At 44.9% G+C, this 17383-nt stretch overlaps 6 protein-coding genes across 6 annotated transcripts; 3 read left to right on the top strand and 3 right to left on the bottom strand.

The window, feature by feature from the left end:
- Positions 1-60: 60 nt before the first annotated feature.
- Positions 61-662, bottom strand: BDV59DRAFT_206477 (uncharacterized protein; the record flags this gene model as incomplete). Its single annotated transcript, XM_073694801.1, has 2 exons — positions 61-588; positions 642-662. 2 exons carry the CDS (start codon positions 660-662, stop codon positions 61-63), a joined length of 549 nt encoding a protein of 182 aa, XP_073542743.1.
- A 2974-nt stretch (positions 663-3636) lies between these two features.
- Positions 3637-4152, bottom strand: BDV59DRAFT_196832 (uncharacterized protein; the record flags this gene model as incomplete). The annotated part of the gene is made up of 1 exon (XM_073692779.1): positions 3637-4152. One exon carries the CDS (start codon positions 4150-4152, stop codon positions 3637-3639), a length of 516 nt encoding a protein of 171 aa, XP_073542742.1.
- A 5508-nt stretch (positions 4153-9660) lies between these two features.
- Positions 9661-10482, bottom strand: BDV59DRAFT_196831 (SUR7/PalI family protein; the record flags this gene model as incomplete). Its single annotated transcript, XM_073692778.1, has 3 exons — positions 9661-9864; positions 9914-10312; positions 10363-10482. The coding sequence occupies 3 exons, from the start codon at positions 10480-10482 to the stop codon at positions 9661-9663; spliced, it is 723 nt and encodes a 240-aa protein (XP_073542741.1).
- Positions 10483-10834: 352 nt separating this feature from the next.
- On the top strand, positions 10835-11374 carry BDV59DRAFT_196830 (uncharacterized protein; the record flags this gene model as incomplete). Its single annotated transcript, XM_073692777.1, has 3 exons — positions 10835-10969; positions 11000-11098; positions 11147-11374. The coding sequence occupies 3 exons, from the start codon at positions 10835-10837 to the stop codon at positions 11372-11374; spliced, it is 462 nt and encodes a 153-aa protein (XP_073542740.1).
- A 3992-nt stretch (positions 11375-15366) lies between these two features.
- Positions 15367-16047, top strand: BDV59DRAFT_211587 (uncharacterized protein; the record flags this gene model as incomplete). The annotated part of the gene is made up of 1 exon (XM_073695834.1): positions 15367-16047. One exon carries the CDS (start codon positions 15367-15369, stop codon positions 16045-16047), a length of 681 nt encoding a protein of 226 aa, XP_073542739.1.
- A 526-nt stretch (positions 16048-16573) lies between these two features.
- On the top strand, positions 16574-16927 carry BDV59DRAFT_189528 (uncharacterized protein). The gene is made up of 2 exons (XM_073691622.1): positions 16574-16762; positions 16823-16927. Exons 1-2 carry the CDS (start codon positions 16599-16601, stop codon positions 16851-16853), a joined length of 195 nt encoding a protein of 64 aa, XP_073542738.1. The 5' UTR covers positions 16574-16598; the 3' UTR covers positions 16854-16927.
- The last annotated feature ends 456 nt before the right edge of the window (positions 16928-17383 follow it).

Here is a 17383-nt window from a genome sequence, read left to right as displayed (position 1 = left end):
CTTGTCTCGGCTAACGCGTAACGCCCACTCACCCTCCATCACAAGCCCCTCTATAGTAAACTAGTTACCACCCGATACATCTTGACCTTTCTGGGTTCCAATGGGCGGTAACTTGTACTGCCGAGTCTGCCGGGGTTGATCACAAAACGGAGGAAGACGCCGATCACGCGATTTGACAGCGTACCGGTTCTCAATCTCCTGGCAGCGCATGCGCAGCGAGGTAACTGTCTGGCAGAGTTCGTTTTCGGCCTGCTGTAGAGATAAATCTCTAGCCTCTAACTGAAAAAATGTGGACACTGTTGCCGCCGACTTCTCGCCGTCCCTAGATAATAGATCCTCCAGGCGCTGGACCTGCTCCCGTAGTCGAAAAAGCTCGGTGGATGTGCGCGAGTATTGCTGGGCTTCAATGTTCAGGTCCTGTCGCAGCTTGGCGTTCTCTTGTTGAAGGAAGCTGAGTTGTGCCTGAAGGGACCTATTCTGGGACTGGATATGGTGGCACTCTGTCCAGGCAGAGTACAGCTGCCCTGTAAGATGTCCAAATTGTGACGGCACATCGTAGCTGATGGGCAAAGTCCCAGGAGCAGGAGCCTTAGCGAAGTTTAGCAACCCTGATTTGCCTCTGGGGTACAAGTATACTCTACCGTTCCTTGTCGGGGTGCCATATTCATAATGCCCGGTGGATCTACCCTCGTCGGGTTAGAAATATGTATTGTTGCCTGGGTTTATCGGCTTATAAACAGGAAATATATATCCTTGCTACAGCTGGCATATCAAAGAAGGACCACAATCCGCCTTTCTCCGCTTTCTGATCTCTCAAAATAGGATTAATCGACTCACTAGTTCTAGACCGGACACTGTCGCAATTAGCAGGGTTGATGGAGTGGTAGGAACCAGAACTCCGGGACCAAAGTCCCAATCACAAGACATACCTGAATGGGTGTTGGAAACAAGGAGTAAGATGGTAATTATCCAGTCAAAGTGCAACCTACCAGGCAATCGATGTTGGGCTATGGAGCTCAGAATGATGTTAATCCAGGGGCGGGCCGTTCATATAGACGCCAGGACGGCCGCGACAGGATGTCAAGGCTACTTCGGCATCTCTGGCTAAATTCCACCAAAATAGCACGGTATGGCTGACACGGAGATCGAGAAGATTTTGAATAAGACGGTACCGCCGAATGATTCCTATACCGTGACTGTGGCTTATATTTGACAGAATGACTTTATTAGTGTGTTGAGAGCATGCCAGAATGGTATTGGTGGCGGTGAGAGGCGTCGCATAGTCGAAATAATGGTCCGTATCCTGTATTCCCTTGCTAGGCCCGACTGATTACCCTACAGGTTGAACTGATCGAAGCAGTCTGGTCCACACTGTCCGCTCCTGCCCGGGATAGACCTGGCTCGACAAATAACTCCAGGCTAATCCGTGACCTCGCGGAATTACTTCGCTCGGTGACGAACGAGGACCGGGAACTCGGACATCCACGATACTCCTGGGGCCTGCATGGCCACGTGTCGGATGCCTCACCAGAAAGGAGTGATGACTGCAGCACAGGCGATGACGAGTCCGCTCTTGTGAATCGAAACAATGTCAACCAGCAGGAGGCGGGCGAGAGCGGCCTTGGTTTGATGGATTTTGATATATCAGAGTCAGAGATCCGCGATATACTCCAGTTTGGTCTCACTGGCGGCCATTCAGAAGGTTTGAACGAGCCGTCCGAAACGGTCGAGATCCCAGAGAATGGGCAAGGCTTTGACCCTCCTGATGCTGAGCTAGGGCTGCCCAATAGCCTATCTGACTTTGACCTGGCCGGAGAACAATTGTTCGTACCACAGTCGATGGGGGATGTGTGTACAGGCACATTTCCCTCGCTGCCGTCCGTGGGGAGCGATGGGGATTGGATCATCCCAGAGCTGCCTCAGCCTGAGGGAACATCACTCCTTTCTCCGCTCAACACTAGTCCTCCACCTACCGTTGAGGCTGATGTGGACCAGTCTGAGTCGGTTGACTTTGCGTCACCTGTTAAGGAGATTCCCGATTCGGCTGACTTGCCTTCGCGCGAGGCATTGGAAATGGTGGCAATGGCCCTGGAAAAAAAGGACCTCTCCAATATTCCCTTGGATCGGATATCATCTGAAGCTGATTTCCAGTGTGCGTGGGGTAGTTTTAGCGGTACAGCGGTACGCACATTGCTGGATCAGCTGATACAAGACAACTATCCCGTTCGGGAGGATGTTATTGACTACTTTACGGGAAAGCTGCGCTCGAAGTCTCGCTCTTCAGACCTCTGGGTTGGTCGGCTGATTCATCTTCAGCAACCACCTCAGACGCGCCAGCGATTCTTAGTTCTGGTAGAAGACTCACCGCAATGGTCCCTGATTGAGGTCCAAATGCAGGCTGCCAAAATCGTTCACTATAAAGGCGGGACGCCGGACACCACGGGAAATCACAGGGACTGCCGCTCTTGCGATGAAGTCAGTGACCGTCTCCAGGGGAACGGCATGTTATCTGACTGGATACGTCAGATCCAGCCCATGCCCACGTGGCCCCAAGCTGACGGAATCTGGGTACTGTGGGTAACTCGGCTGCGGGCCGACCGTGGAAACCCATCGGAGCAAGTGCCGGTGGACTATCGGCTAAGACTAGCGCGGGAAGTGACCTGGGACTTCCTCGCCACCTACAACGCGTCCATCATTCAGTCAGCGGGGTTATTGCCAGGACCTCTGCCTACACCCGTAGTGGATCCGGCCCCATTGGAGCAATATTGGACGAACTTTGGGAACGAGCACGGGTTCGGGACGCGACTGTGGGAGGAGGTCCGACAGCTCGCAGGCCGCCGGAACTTAAGAACGTTCGACGAGCCCGTCGGGATAGAAAGAGCTAGCGAATTGTTGCAGCTTGCGTTGAATATTGCCGCGCCAGATGTCTTACTGACGATCAAGGATTGTCTCTCACAGCTAAGGTCCCAGCGGACGTCTCCACCACAGCCATACCCGGATTCGCCCTGGGGCGCATTTGATGCCCTCCGCACACATATCACGAACGAAAGCCTTGCCACAATTGGAGCCAAACTTGGCATGTGGAAGCTCTACGCGATGAAAAAGGAGCATCAAGACAAGCTTGTGGATGTTATATTGAGTACAAAGCCTCCATCAGTGTCTGTCCAGCCCGGCGAGATTCAAGAGGTCTTGAAGAAAGACAATAAAGGCGTGTACTGGTGTCATCTCGTTGAGCACGTGGGAAACAACGACCCTAATATCCTACCTCTCATTCCCCGCGTTGTCACAATTGGCCCGCCGCATTGGCCGCGTAAGTTCACCGCTACCACGTACAGAGACATCCCCATCTGGGAAAAGAAACTGGTGGGGGAAATATGTGCGGCTCTGAGACCAAATGTGCTCTCATCCATCGATCCTCACCTCTCTAAAGCACTACTCTACATGCAGGATCCTGGAGAATACTATCCACTGGAGAGGATTGACAGCGAGTCAATCAGAACCGCCCCTCTCTCGTCTGATATATTTGTAGGGATTATGAGGAGAACCAGGTAGCACTCGAGTTGTTTCCTCCATTCATTCCATTGTTTTAAGGTACAGTATAGTGATTAGGGAGACTCCTTGAATATTTGAAGCCCTTTACCATCCGATTTTCAATACCACAGAAGTGTCTATCGGACACCCGCGCACGGCATGATTGTCGGGCGGCTTATGATAGACCTCGGAACAGTTCCACGCTCCGGGCTCACATACAACAGGCTCACACCCAGGGACGTTCGGTAAAGCAGAGAATCCTTCTCGTATGATTGTCGAATCGTTTCTTAGATCGATACATGATATATCCCAGTAAACCGTAGGATAGACGGCACTGTATTCGAACTGGAGAATATCCTGCCTCTCACAGTGGGTGGAGATTTTGATTGACACCCCAGTTCCGTTAGTCGTTTTGTGCCACAATTCATGGTATTCACCACCCTTGGCAGCTATGAGTCGCAATGGGCTCTCGACGGCTGATACGGAATATGCGTAGACGTCAGCGTTGAGGTTATTGACCACTGTTATGCCGCCGTCCCCCAATTCAGGTTTAGAGACTCTTCCGGAGAAGACAGCAAAGGGCGTTCTTACTAAGAGGACAAGAACGAAGATAACAATCATATTTCTCTCTGTCAACAGAATTGGTTGCTTTGCTCTTTGGACTGCATATAGGAATGACTCGCTTCGGCAGAAGACACATCCCTTTGTATGTGTATATATACACCAGAACTAAGCCCAGTGTTTTATATGAAACACCATCCAACTAGAACCGAAAATACCAGCAACACACCTAGAGAACACTTGGCCTGTTCACGAGCATCGTTTAATCTCGACGCACTAATCGTCCATGTGGGTCTGTGCACTGTGAAGTTTTCCCAGGCGATCGATGTTGCTGTGACTGTAATAGGAACAGTCGCAGTCCCAGCAAAGTTGAGCGACTGGGGCACCATCCTGGAATGGAAATGAGAATACTGTAAACGTAGGCTTTATGCAGTTGTAAGGCTTGCCTGGTGTAATATTTCATTGAACCAAATCTTTCAACTCTCTGCTCCGACAGGACAGGAGAAACACCCGTATCTCTTGGGGCATCTTCTCGGAAGGGCACTACGTATAAATACTAACGCAGGATGTTACAGGGCGGTTCAAAACCTCATTTCCCCCTCCGGTAAAACAGTTTATTTTCAGACCCTAGTGCTAAGCCGCTAAAATCCAACCCCAATATAGATTTATGATGTCACGATTCGTAATATATACAATATCCGTATGTATATGTACGTTCTTATACTGGACCATAATGCTTGATAAATACCTTGATGATGCATAGTACTTATTCGATACCATGGCAAATATTCGAGTGATAGGCTGGAATTAATTCTCTTGCGAGGAAGCGGATAAAAAAGGATTGTGTTCTATTTACCCCTTATCGCACTGCTATTTTCATTTGTCAAGATCGTCCAGCATTATTGATATATCTTCCTGCCCCTCCACCCCATGACGTCGTAACATGTATAACATACTGTGGTATAAGACTGGCGGCAGTTTATTCCGCCTATTATGTTTACCATTTACCAATGCTATGTCATACACTCAGGCCCAGAGTTAATATAATGGTTGATCTCGTGGGGCGTTTGCAATATCCCTTGGCATATCCATCATGGCTCTGTTCATTTATTCTGGCATCTCCACTTGATATATGGTCGAAGATGCGACTCATTCCCGCTACCACTAATGCAATCTCCTTCTTTCTATCGAATAAAAATTCCAGTATGGAAGTGAAACTGCCTTCACAGCGTCAATTAGCCCCTCGGCCTTCGCACGGGTTTATAAACAGCGAAGAAGACCTACTAGGTGGAAGATTTCCTCGTCCGGTTAAGACATCGAAAAAGCGTGCCCCAATGGCATGTTTGGGCTGTAAAATATTAAAGCAAAAGGTAAATATTCCTGCGAATTCTATTGTACGATCAGGTGCCTGTCTACTAGGTTTACTTCAAGTTCCTATAAGGTGCAAGTAGTTAACCACACCAACAATGATGGTAGTGCTCCGGATCCCCTGCGTGCGATAATTGTCGGAAACATAAGCGGCAATGTATATTTGACGAAACAGCAGATCAGCGACGAAAAGCAGCTGCGAAACGCACGGCTAAGGAGCTTGTCTTCTACAGGGATACGATGAATGACTTATTTAAAGTAATACGCGCGGAAGACAGATCACTTAGTTTTCGCCTGGTCCAAATTATCCGTCAAGGCACCCCTCTAGAACAAGTTCGCGCAGTTCTAAATGATTTTCTATGCCAGATTGCGGGAACGGGCGAGCAAGAACTGAGGAAATTACCTGAGGCTGAGGTTGAGGGAGTTGATTCAACATATTATGAATGTGTTTCGGAATGATAGTGAATTTCTTATTCTGTTACTTATAGCATGGGCAGAATTCGGTCCTAACTTTAATTAGATACTCTGATAGCTGCCAAACAGCTAGGGGTGAGAAAAACGGCCCTTATTCTGGAGAGTCGATGCCAAAATACCAATTTAATCATATATAGAGAAAGATTGCCACATCTATAGAATATAGACTTTGTTTCCAGCGGGGTAAGCGTGAAGCATAGCTGAGTACTTTTTTGGTAGAATACAGTACCAAATATCAATGTCTTGGTGAATTTTGTTCGGCCGCGTAACATTTTCGAGATCTAAATTTCCAGTCAAATGAGGGCTCGTGCATGGGATGGTGCCTTGGCATTAGGATTTGAAAATAAAGTTGTTTTGCCGGGGCGGAATGAGGTTTCGACAGACCCTGTATTCTACGATGTTTGGACGGTATCATGCATAAACTTTCCTAAGGAGCCAGCATACATACTTCGCGGATTATTTCACCTTTACTCGACAACATTTACTGTCTATAGCCTAGCCTGTGACCGAGTTACGGCATCAAGCGATGCGATAAATGCACGGTCCGAAATACCACGTTGGGGGTATACTTCCTATACTAGGGAGATAGATCCATGTGATTTATCTTCCAGAATGCTGACTATATAAGTGGCTTAAGCTCTTCTAAGGTGTACCCTCTTGAGCCGTTAGTTCTTCTCATACAGATTAACTTTAGCAACAAAGCATGGCATCTATATCGTTTCTTCTTCTCCTCACTATCAATCTGCTAGCTGCGTAGGTGGAGTAATCCTATAGCGCAAAACGTAAAAGTGCTAATTCTGTATTAGGTCTGCTAAGTTCCCAAGTGCCTCCGCGGTTGCAGAAGCTCCTTAATATTTAGTAGACATATCATATCGATCTGATGGTCAGTTGGAGTTCACACCATCTATCCTACAAGATGTGCCTGTTGGAAGCATACTACTGTTCCTAGCACCACAAGGCTTGCCGTTCCAGCTTTATGAAACGCCTTACGATGATTCTGGAAAAACATGTTCTGAACATACGAAATTGAGGGGGCTCGGCGGCGAAGACCGTATCTCTCAGATTTACGTGGTTTCATCGAGGACCAAAGCTATGGCCAATTTTGCTTATTCTGCAATATCATCGACATGTATTTGCGATAAACAATCCCTTTTCCTCCTAAATCCAGATCGCACAGTAACACCGACAACCGTTCAACCTTATACTATTAATGGTAGATCCACAGTGCCGTCTCCGAGTACATCCGAATCTAAGTCAGACATAATAAAGAGCCCTAATCCGTCGCAGTCTTCTAGGGTTCCCACTCCAGCCACAATATCAAGAGGAAAAGGGCAAGAATCTTCTGCGCCAACAGATGTATGTATTTAAACATATGACTCTAGTGTATGCGAGTTCACTTGGTGGCTCTATTACGGTGTACCCACTCTATTTCTATTTCAAGTGGTACTCAGTATTAATAGAGCGGTTTCCTTGACTTCTGAGGCTCCCTAGAAACTAGTGCTGAATACCCAAACCACCCACTTAGGCTTCCTAGACCCTGCCGCTAACACGCAAATCCGTTACGTGATTCCTTAGACGAACAGTATACAAAGTATAAAACAAATTGAAGCCATCGAAAGCCTTATCATAGGACCTGCCGCAATAGAGAGAAAGCTCGACCCTGGGGTTGCTGTAGGTGGCACTGTTGGACCATACGTTATACTATACAACGTCTTACTTGAGTTCAGACATTTTGCGCTGGTGCTCGGATCCTGCATTCTAGTAGTTGACTATTGGGGTGCCTTTGATTGGCAAGGAGGTGCACGCAATAAGCTATTCAGCTCCAGCTCCGCAAAGCTACAAAATATATGTCAGTTCGAAGCACGGCCATCTGCTCAATAGTTACAAGGTACCTCCATGATGTGATAATCAGAAAAATATATGCCGTGAGAAGAAACCCCCAACCATCCATAGCAGCACGGTGGGATAAAACTTAAGCGATGGGCGAGTATACAGTACTGCGATCTAGTAATGGAAGTAGAGATTTATATATCTCCGCCTATTGCGTCTGAATTTCCTTAGACCACAGAAAAGCTACGTCGAGTTATAGTCCAAAATGCTTCACTCCCCAGCACATAATGTTAGACGCCATCACTATCTGAAAGCTCGTACGTACATCAGGTAGGAGGATGGTATAACATTTCCCCAGGCATTTGGTACATCAGCTCAACGCTCTTGGTCTGTTCCCTGACTTCTTTGTCATGCTGTATAAGGGTACAACATGTATAGCAGCATGAATAAATACAATCTCCGGACTTACTACCACTAATACGATATTTGTTCCGAATTGTATGCCGAGCAAGTCCGACGAGTACATCCTGCAGACCACAACAACATAGCACTGAATATCTGCAGCACTTTTAGATTAAATAATATTAGTTATCTGTAAGTACACAAGTCTCAATGTTGGCTTACATTTTGGTTACAATAAGTTGTTTTACCATGGTGTAGCCGGCTCTCTGTTGCACCGTAGATAATGCATGGCAGGAAACTTCCTAGTCAGCAAGAGCTTGCCGGGGAGTAACAATCCCAAATAGAGTATTTCCAGTCCACATGAGTATGTTCTGGCGTCGACATTATGTAACAGTGCTGTAATATCTCAATAGATCTTGTTCCTGCGTTGGATTTTCCGAGGTTGACGATCCAGGCGTTTTTGATGGGAATTATATACCTAAAGCGAGATAACTAGAAGTCCGACAGAGTACATGAAATCCAATACTGTCTCTACTCTCGTTACAATACCAGAGACCTACAATCACTGCCAAATTATCTAAATCCGTTCATTATCTCAGCTTATGCATAATACGATATTCTATCATCACGTAGCCTGAAGACCCATAGAACCTTATTAGCTTCTATGTACTATCTTCGGCAAGCTTATAATTCAATTATTGACCTCTGCGTTAAAAAGAATACTAAGTGTGCAGCCTCCCTTCGTGAAAGGAAACGGTTTCTTCCGTCCTAGAAAATAATCTATATCAACGGTACCTGTGACGTTAATGTACTATAGCCTCAAGCATATTATGGGGAATTTCTTCTGTTGATTCCTAAGCCCTTTCACTGATTGTACGGTATATCCGCCAAGAATCTTAAATGTCATGATCACTCACATATTAATCCTAGTAACTAGGGCAAATATCATATAGTGTCATTTCCGGAAGATACAAACGCAAAAAGACGAAATTTAACGAGAGAGCTGGGATCGGCGGACTTACGACTGAGACGATAATAGATGAGGTGGCGTCTCGAATCTGCTTCGTGCTATTAATCGAATACTTTTCGTACAGCTCACGGACAAAGACCTCGGTGTCACAAAAAATTAGCTCCGATCCAAGTCATGTTCGATTCCGGGGATAATGGTTAGTATATGGCAGCATCTTCAGCAACACGAACTATATAACATGATGGCGGTATAGCTATAAATTATAGTACGTATATAGAAGATAATTTTCAGTAAGACGCGGTTAACTAGCGGATCACTCAATATTTCAGGTTGTTGCTTATTGACTATGCGGATAAAACATATTAGCTATTACATACGCTAGGGGCAGTTTCCTAGTAAGACGTTCATTAAGGCAGACCCTCCTAGTATTAAGTGATCGCATATATAATACCAGATTTATACTGACACAGGAACGACTAATAGGTATCAGAGGGAGATTTCTGTGATAAGTTGGATCCTCCAAATTATATGCAACAACAACATCTCTCTATGAACAAAAATAAGGTGCAACTAACAGAAAAGCCAACTGCGATGCAAGCTGATACAATAGTATCCGCACCAAAACTTGCATGCGCCCTAATCTGCCGGGAACTGTTTATACCAATAATGGCTAATTGGTATATGACAATCATGGTTATCGATGTGGCGGTAATTAAAATAGATGACACCTGGTAACAATCAGTGCTTATTGCTCGAGTTCGCTTTTGCTTGACCGACCACCGTCGATATAATAGCTATTGTTCTTGCCATGGGAATTTGTGCTAATAACGCAGCGACTGTGAGAAACGTGGTGATATATCCGGTGATATATCCAACGATAAGCCAGCGTGAAGCAGTACGGTATCCTTTTTGTATATATTGGGCTAATTCAAAGGGTGTTCCATTGTCATCGCCGATTTGAGAACTGATGCTATTCACAGAATCGATTGAGAAGGAAGTACTTGGTGCCGAGCAATTTGAGAATGACTTCTGGTCACTTTTTCCCTCGCAGTATCCCAAAAGACCAACTGCATAGTAGTCTGGGAGTGGCAATAAAGCTCTAGGTGGGATGCTTGTTTGATTTACCGTAATTTCATGCGAAATATAGCGTATGTTTGGTTCCTCTAGGAGCTTGACCTTCAACGTATGAGTTCAAATATGTCGAATTATATAGCCGTCAGAAATACCTTCATGAAGTACAGCCTTGTTGAAATAGACGTGGATGTACAGCCGGAAAAGACTACAGCAAGGCTAACCAGCACCGCAGTGGAAAGAATCAATGGAACAACCTTTCGTGGAGACAGCATTGTGCGGTAAGTATATATCTCAGTTGACACTGTGTATTTGATATGACATTTCAAGGGGTATAAATGAGTTGCAGGTCCAAGTTGCCGGAATGTAGGAACTGACCAAAAAGATGGGCTACCCTAAGCTTATTCAAGTCTGTCAAGACTCAAAAGCCTACTAAGGTCGACAGTGATATAAGAACATGGCCTTCGACTAATTTTTACCTTGCATTGCCTCTGGCTACCAAACATGATTATCACAAACATGGTTATCCAGGTGAAAGAGTGTGCCGCGTCAATTGTGCCCTCCAGGTGGGTAATATCCCAGCATGAATACAGGAGCCAGACAGCAGCACCAACTGCCTACGTCAAAATGCTAGTTGATATGGAAAAGGCCCCACCTTTTGAAAATATCCTCGCTGCATTCTGCTGTTGGATTTTACTTGCTGGATACCTTGTGCTACCAGGGACTTTTGCTTCGATCCAAGGCTCTAGCAGCCAAAACGTTGTTAGTAGCTCCATATATCACACAGTACAGAATGTGTCTCTTCTTGGAGTGGCTGGCGCTTTATGCGTGGTTGGGTTGTTGGGCACTACCTGGTCGTCTTACAAACGGAGAATGAATTACGTATGGCTTGTGCGGAAGATTTTCCTGTAAGCGGATTAACTACCTTCTTTAACTTAGGTTCTGACCCTGTTTAGTCCGATCCTTATAAATTCGATAACGGGATTTATTAACACTGTAATTAATGTTTACACCTCACGAGATGGGACATGGTCTGTAACAGCTGTTATAACGGCGGCAGTCACTGGCTCCTTCTCAGTTATATCTGGGCTTCTATACTTATATTATAATCATTGGCTCCTAGCGCGCCTCGAAAAGGCCTTCGACGATGAGATGAACAGACCATAATATTCCGATATGAAGTGTTGGATGCAAAAGCTCATGTGTTGTCTAGTCATTCCTTAAGTAGGAATTGGACGAGGCTTGGTTGGAGAAGGATTGGAAACACTTGCTGTACACATTTCCATTATGTACATGACGTGATAGCGATGATCTCGCGCAAAGGTATGCCGCCATAGATAGCTCCCTATATGTTTACTGCTATTCCAAACACGTGTTTGCTGTTGCTCTGCGTAATGGCGTTCATTGGTTGAATAGATCCCCGGTATGATTCTGGTCTTGGCGCGGCCCAGGAGGAGCTTTATAGTTAATATATATTCCCTACGCATCCGAGATGTAACACGAATCTCTCTGCCAGGAAATTATATTTGAACCATCATATCTTCAGGGTGGAGAATAGGTACCAAAATCCAATGTTTTCGGCACTCGGCGTTAAGGCGTGGTATGAATCCCCTTCATTTTCTATCACCTTATAACACTTTGTAGGTTTAAGCGAAGGCTTCGACGGCAGGAACGTTCAATCTATGCTGGTCCGCAGGTGCAGCTTGAAACAGTCATTCCGCCCTTTGATCCGCCTTCATACACTGAATATGATCTGAATGAAAGGTTGATATTACGCTGTAAGGCATGTGGGGCTCGTCGATCTCACTCCTATCATATTCTCCACGCCATCAACCCTGTTCTCTACCCAGCGGTAGGAACTTGCCGAATATGTTTGAGCGTTCGTCAAGCCCTTACACAACAACGACAACAATACAACCGGTTTGATCAAAATCCACATGGAACACCCATTATCGAACTGCCAACAACTTCCAGTCCGTTACTGGGGTGAATATATCCTATCGACATAAGAAGCCGGTATAGTACGGCATCATCTCAGGGGTAGTCTGAAGCTGGATGGTCGTACAGTATCATAGTTTTGACCTTTCGGTACTGTGCTTTAACTACGTACTATATCTCCAACGCAATCACTTTCCTTCCAGAATGGATACACTCATCAGGCCTTATCTCATAATTCTTTATCTTTTTCGCGTCTTTGTTAATGAGATTTATTGCAAACTGCCGAAGCCCTCACTACCCTATTCCACATCATACGTCTTGAACTGTCTAAGACATCCAACGTTATTATGCCTACTGTAGACTTGTTATTCACACAGGGTACTAAAAAAAGATGCGGATAACCTTTATCCAGATACTGTACAGTACGCAGCGAATGTTCAGAAAATCTAGCTTTCCAGCTGGAAAGCGGTAATACGTGGCCTAAAGGCTGCATATGGCTTCCCATTAGTAGCAGAGAAGGACCACCCATGACGCTGTCCCTCAAAAATAAACTGCCAACTCTCTCCAAGATATTGCAGATTCAAGGCAAATACAGGTTCAACTGCTTTGCGCGTATATATAGGGCCTCCAATACCGATAATCTCCGGAGACTTCACCTGTTTAACCTTCTTCTCTGCGAAGAACGAGTACCAACAGTATAACTCGTTATTATGGCAGTGAACCAGGCGTCTTAAATCTTTCCCAAGTGGTACAACCTCATAATTATAGAGTGGCTCCTGCATATCGAGCACTAGTTGAATATCTGGGAATATAATCTTTCCTCTTCGTTTGTCATACTCGTAGCCGTCCCTCAAGCAGCGGAAAAAAAGCATGTTCTCGTCTTTTTCCTTAGCGTAGCGACCTGAAGTCATATACCTAGCATCTCCAGATCGGTCGGCGGTGTGCAGAAGAGCAAATATTGATCTTTTTTTCCTTTGCATCGGCGGCAGTGCAATCTCATTCAAGTTTGCTCCAACAAGAAAAGGCATAGCCTTAGTTTCGTCTATAATTTTGTTTAGCCATTCTTCACTCTTGAAGATAGACTTCCATGTAGTGTATGCTGCCGCCTCATTCTCGTACATTTCGGTTTCGAGAGCAGTGTGAGCGTTACCGGATGATAAAAGCGGAGTGTAGGAAAGGATTTTATCAATCAACTCGCGGGCCAAGGAAATCATTGTGATAAGAGGATAAAAAGGCTGTTGGATAGAGAAACGGATTTATCACCTAGAAAACTATGTAGGTCCGTAGAGGCAAGTAATCGATATATAAATAGTCTACCTCTCAGGAGCTCACATTCCCGATCTCCTCATAAGAGGATCTCCGAACAAAATACAGGGGCCTCCCTGGTTTAGTGAAAAATCGGAATTCAACCGGTTCATTCGGACCAACTCCATTAGTGTGTAAGTATAATCTCTAGAAATGGCCATCTCAGTCTAATAATCTTTCTTTATTCGAGTATTGGTGGAGTTACAGTAGGTGGTCGGCCTCCACAATCAACTACATTTTCGAGTCCTTTCAACAATTCTGCCTCCGGCCGTAACCCCCATTTTATAAAGATATGAAGTGGCAGTTATACGAAAGGCACATATGCGCTTGCTTATAGTAACACCTATTTGGACAAAGGGACCACGCAAGAGGGCGTCGATACCATATATTCATCACCGAGTACCAATAAGAATGAGAAGACTTCAGACCCGCGATGAATTGTCTGGTTAATATATCCATAGGTGTAACAGTCGCTCAGCCGGCAGGCATTCGATACATCCTTAGCAGGCTGTATAAGATTCCCACATTTTATATGTATGGAGTGATTCTCCTATCACGTTATATCAGAACATTATCTTTGAAATGTATGAGCTTCTCCAGCTATACGTACGAAGTTGCAGAAAAAGATTGACGATATGCCTTCATGGGATACACGTGCACAAGAGGCAGCTGGTGCGGCACATGTGATGTCGCTAACATCAGAAAGATGAGCGATATTATTCGCTGTTTCTATTTGGCGTGCGATACCATAATCGTGAGAACACACCGGAGCAGTGGGCTTTTCAATATAGTTAGTGAGAATATGGATATAACTTTAGCTTGTGACTTACATCTTCTCTTCTAAGAAGCCGTTTATTGTGGGGGCGAGGTATAGTAGGGAATGTAGAAGCATCGAGGACCTTTACTGTTATTATCCATTTCCGTAATTTTCTCCTCACAATTATCTCTGGCTTACCATATCGCCAATAGTAGGATCAAAGTGGATTATATCTTCCGTCTCGTTCCTGGAAACCTGTTAATAGCAATTAGAACGGATTTGTGATATTTAGGGTATATAGATTAGTACCACTCCGATCGCGGTTAGAAAAACGCAGAGACAAATGATATTTAGATTCATGGCGTTGTAGGCAATTATGTTAATGTATTCTAGAGTCCGTATTGAATCAGTTGCAACGTTTAAATATACGTGGAATCTTCCAATTCACTCCTTCGTGGGATAATAAGATCATGATTTCGGTCTACATAGCTAAGCTGAATACGTTCCTGCAGGCTGGAATATGGACATATATCACGACACGATTACAGCGGTGCCGATATTGTTCTGGAGTAAATTTGATCTTATTGGCCTTTCAGGCCCGTCCCCCAAGGGGCGACCCGGCAAACGCTAGGGCATAACAATTAACGACATCTTGAGTCAACTTATACAACCGGTGAATAGTTTTATTGTTGCAAGGCACAAGCTACGAAACAATTATATTAGCAAAACTGGATTTGTCATACATCGGACGGACTATTTATATACTATTTATATACCGTATTGGGCAGGGGCTTGTATCGAAACATGCCATCTCTAATGAGTTTAAATTCTACAACACGGCACAAAAGAACCCTATCAGACCAACCAAACAACAGTAACCCCTTCCCTATCAGAAAAAGCGTTACATAACGTCCAGTAGAAAATATGTTTTCTTCGAAATTTAAATAGCTCTCTCCCACGACGATTACACTATCGCCTGGATCGGTGCCTTGGAAATGGCTGCCACCAAGATTGCACCTCCCTGTACCAGCCAAAATCCGACCATACTATAATGGCACTTGTCGAATATATAAATCTCAGTGTATCCCTATTTCCCTTGTCATTTCTTTATACTGTATATCACTTCTATTTTCGCCAAGAGATACCAAATCTCACTAATATGAAATTACCGAGAGAGATGATTGATCGTATTCTATTTTTCACTCCAACTCTCCCTCGTGGCGCCCTACTATCCACTTTAGGTTTAAAACCGAGAAATTTGGACGGACAACAGATACTGCTCTGGTCTACAATCTTTAAAGACGACCAATGGCTCAAGAAAGTAACAGAGGAGGAAAAGGCCAGGCTCGTCTTAATCGGCCCTCAACTTAACCAGGTTGCTTGCAACGAGCAGGGGACGTATGGAAGTAATTATATGATACTCTGTCTTTTGGATGGCACTGGAAACATTCCAGCCTGGGAGGTTTCTAAAAGCTCTTTACATCAGCATACCTACGATCCCTCATCCAAAGAGATTCGCTTTACTTCTGGCATAAGATTAAATGTCCATAACCTATCCGACCCTTATCTGACCGCATTACGAAAGGAGGCGCAACTACGGAACAATCCTAGTCTCATCATTTCTGACGAAAGAATGAAAGAAGTCGTTTCTTTCCATAAAGGGAAGCCGCGTACGCAGTATTCCTTTTACGGCAAAGGATATATTCAAGACCTCAGTGCCTCAAACATAATAAATGCTGAACGTATATGGACCTTTGAGTTGCGTGACCATGATGTCATCTCAACGGTACTTCTAACCTCAAGGTTACACAGTTTCAGGCATGTGATAGGGATTGACTAATGAGGGGTGTGGAAGATTGAAAATCACAATTGCTACGTCACTTTCAGAGGTACAGTACAGTAACTGGAAAATAGTATAGTAGTATCAGTCAAAGAGGATAGGATATTCCTACTGTAGTATGAACTCCAGGCCTGTTTAAAACTTATGGTCATTCTCATTATACAGTATACTGATTTCTACTGGTGGGGCTGCTGTAAGGCCGCTTTCCAAAATTCTTGTTTTATAGAGAGATAATAAAATCAATAATCAGGCAGCACTCAGCGCTCCATACTAACTAGCCACAGCTTTTCCCCTCAGGGCACAAATAATTCTGTTTTCAAATAGTCTACGAAGAGGTAAGAGGCGTTTAGATATGAATATGGTGTAAATTGAAACAAATACTGTATAGAGCATCTAGTTGTAACACACGAGATCCTAAAAGTAGGGCGGATTTTCCTAGCATTCAGTCAGGCCATTGTGCCTGCTATCACACCATCGTAAGTATGGGAAAACTTGAGTTCTGTTACGAAACTGATCAGCTGCAGGGCGTCGTTCTCGGATTCACGTGTACCATGGAATCCAATCCTGGCTGCTCCCTTACTATCCCAAAGCTTAAGTGCGCTGTAGCCATCTGTGTGGTACAGGGTGCTGCAAAACCAGCTTCACCAGCTCAGACTCTCTTCTTTACTCTGGGCCCCACAGCCAAGGCGCTAGTCAGGAGAATGAGTGCGGATTAGTGAGCAATCCGAGCACACGACTAGGCTGGATGAGAAGCTCGGTTAACAGAGTCCTAAAGCTATAACTCACTCGTGAAATTCATCCTATGATACGATTATGATACGACTGGTATGATCAAGACGGCTATAGGACACGTGGGTTTTGAGGATACGCCTGACTCAGCAGGTAGAACCGTGGCGACTCGACCTTGTGCATTCGCCACTATATTTAAATCTAGAACTGAGTAGCATGTTCTCGAAAGAAATATGTTCGAATAAATTCTGTCTGTCTCCCGGGCTCTTCTTTTGTAAAGATACTTGAAAATATAGGGAGAGTAAACGGAACTTGATTGACATGAATTATTTCCCAAATCCTAGAAAGGAAACCCGACCAGATGGATGTCCTAAGGCAAATGCGTGGGACTTCATCGCTGAACAAACATACCTAGCTTCGGGAGGAAGCCATAACATTGGGTTCCCGTCTATAGCTACCCATTCACTCCGTAGAGATATTAATGGTTCTATATTGGTTGAATTGCAGATGGGGTTGCCACAGCTGGGTAGAAACTTAAACGATCCTAGGTTAGTGCGGAGATAGGAGCTATCTTGCGAAAATTCGAGCTCCGTGACACAACCTTCAG

This window comes from Aspergillus ambiguus, assembly GCF_047715705.1.
Source record: "Aspergillus ambiguus strain CBS 117.58 unplaced genomic scaffold BDV59scaffold_68, whole genome shotgun sequence".
Classification (NCBI taxonomy): domain Eukaryota; kingdom Fungi; phylum Ascomycota; class Eurotiomycetes; order Eurotiales; family Aspergillaceae; genus Aspergillus; species Aspergillus ambiguus.
This window is presented reverse-complemented; position numbering and strand designations above follow the sequence as displayed.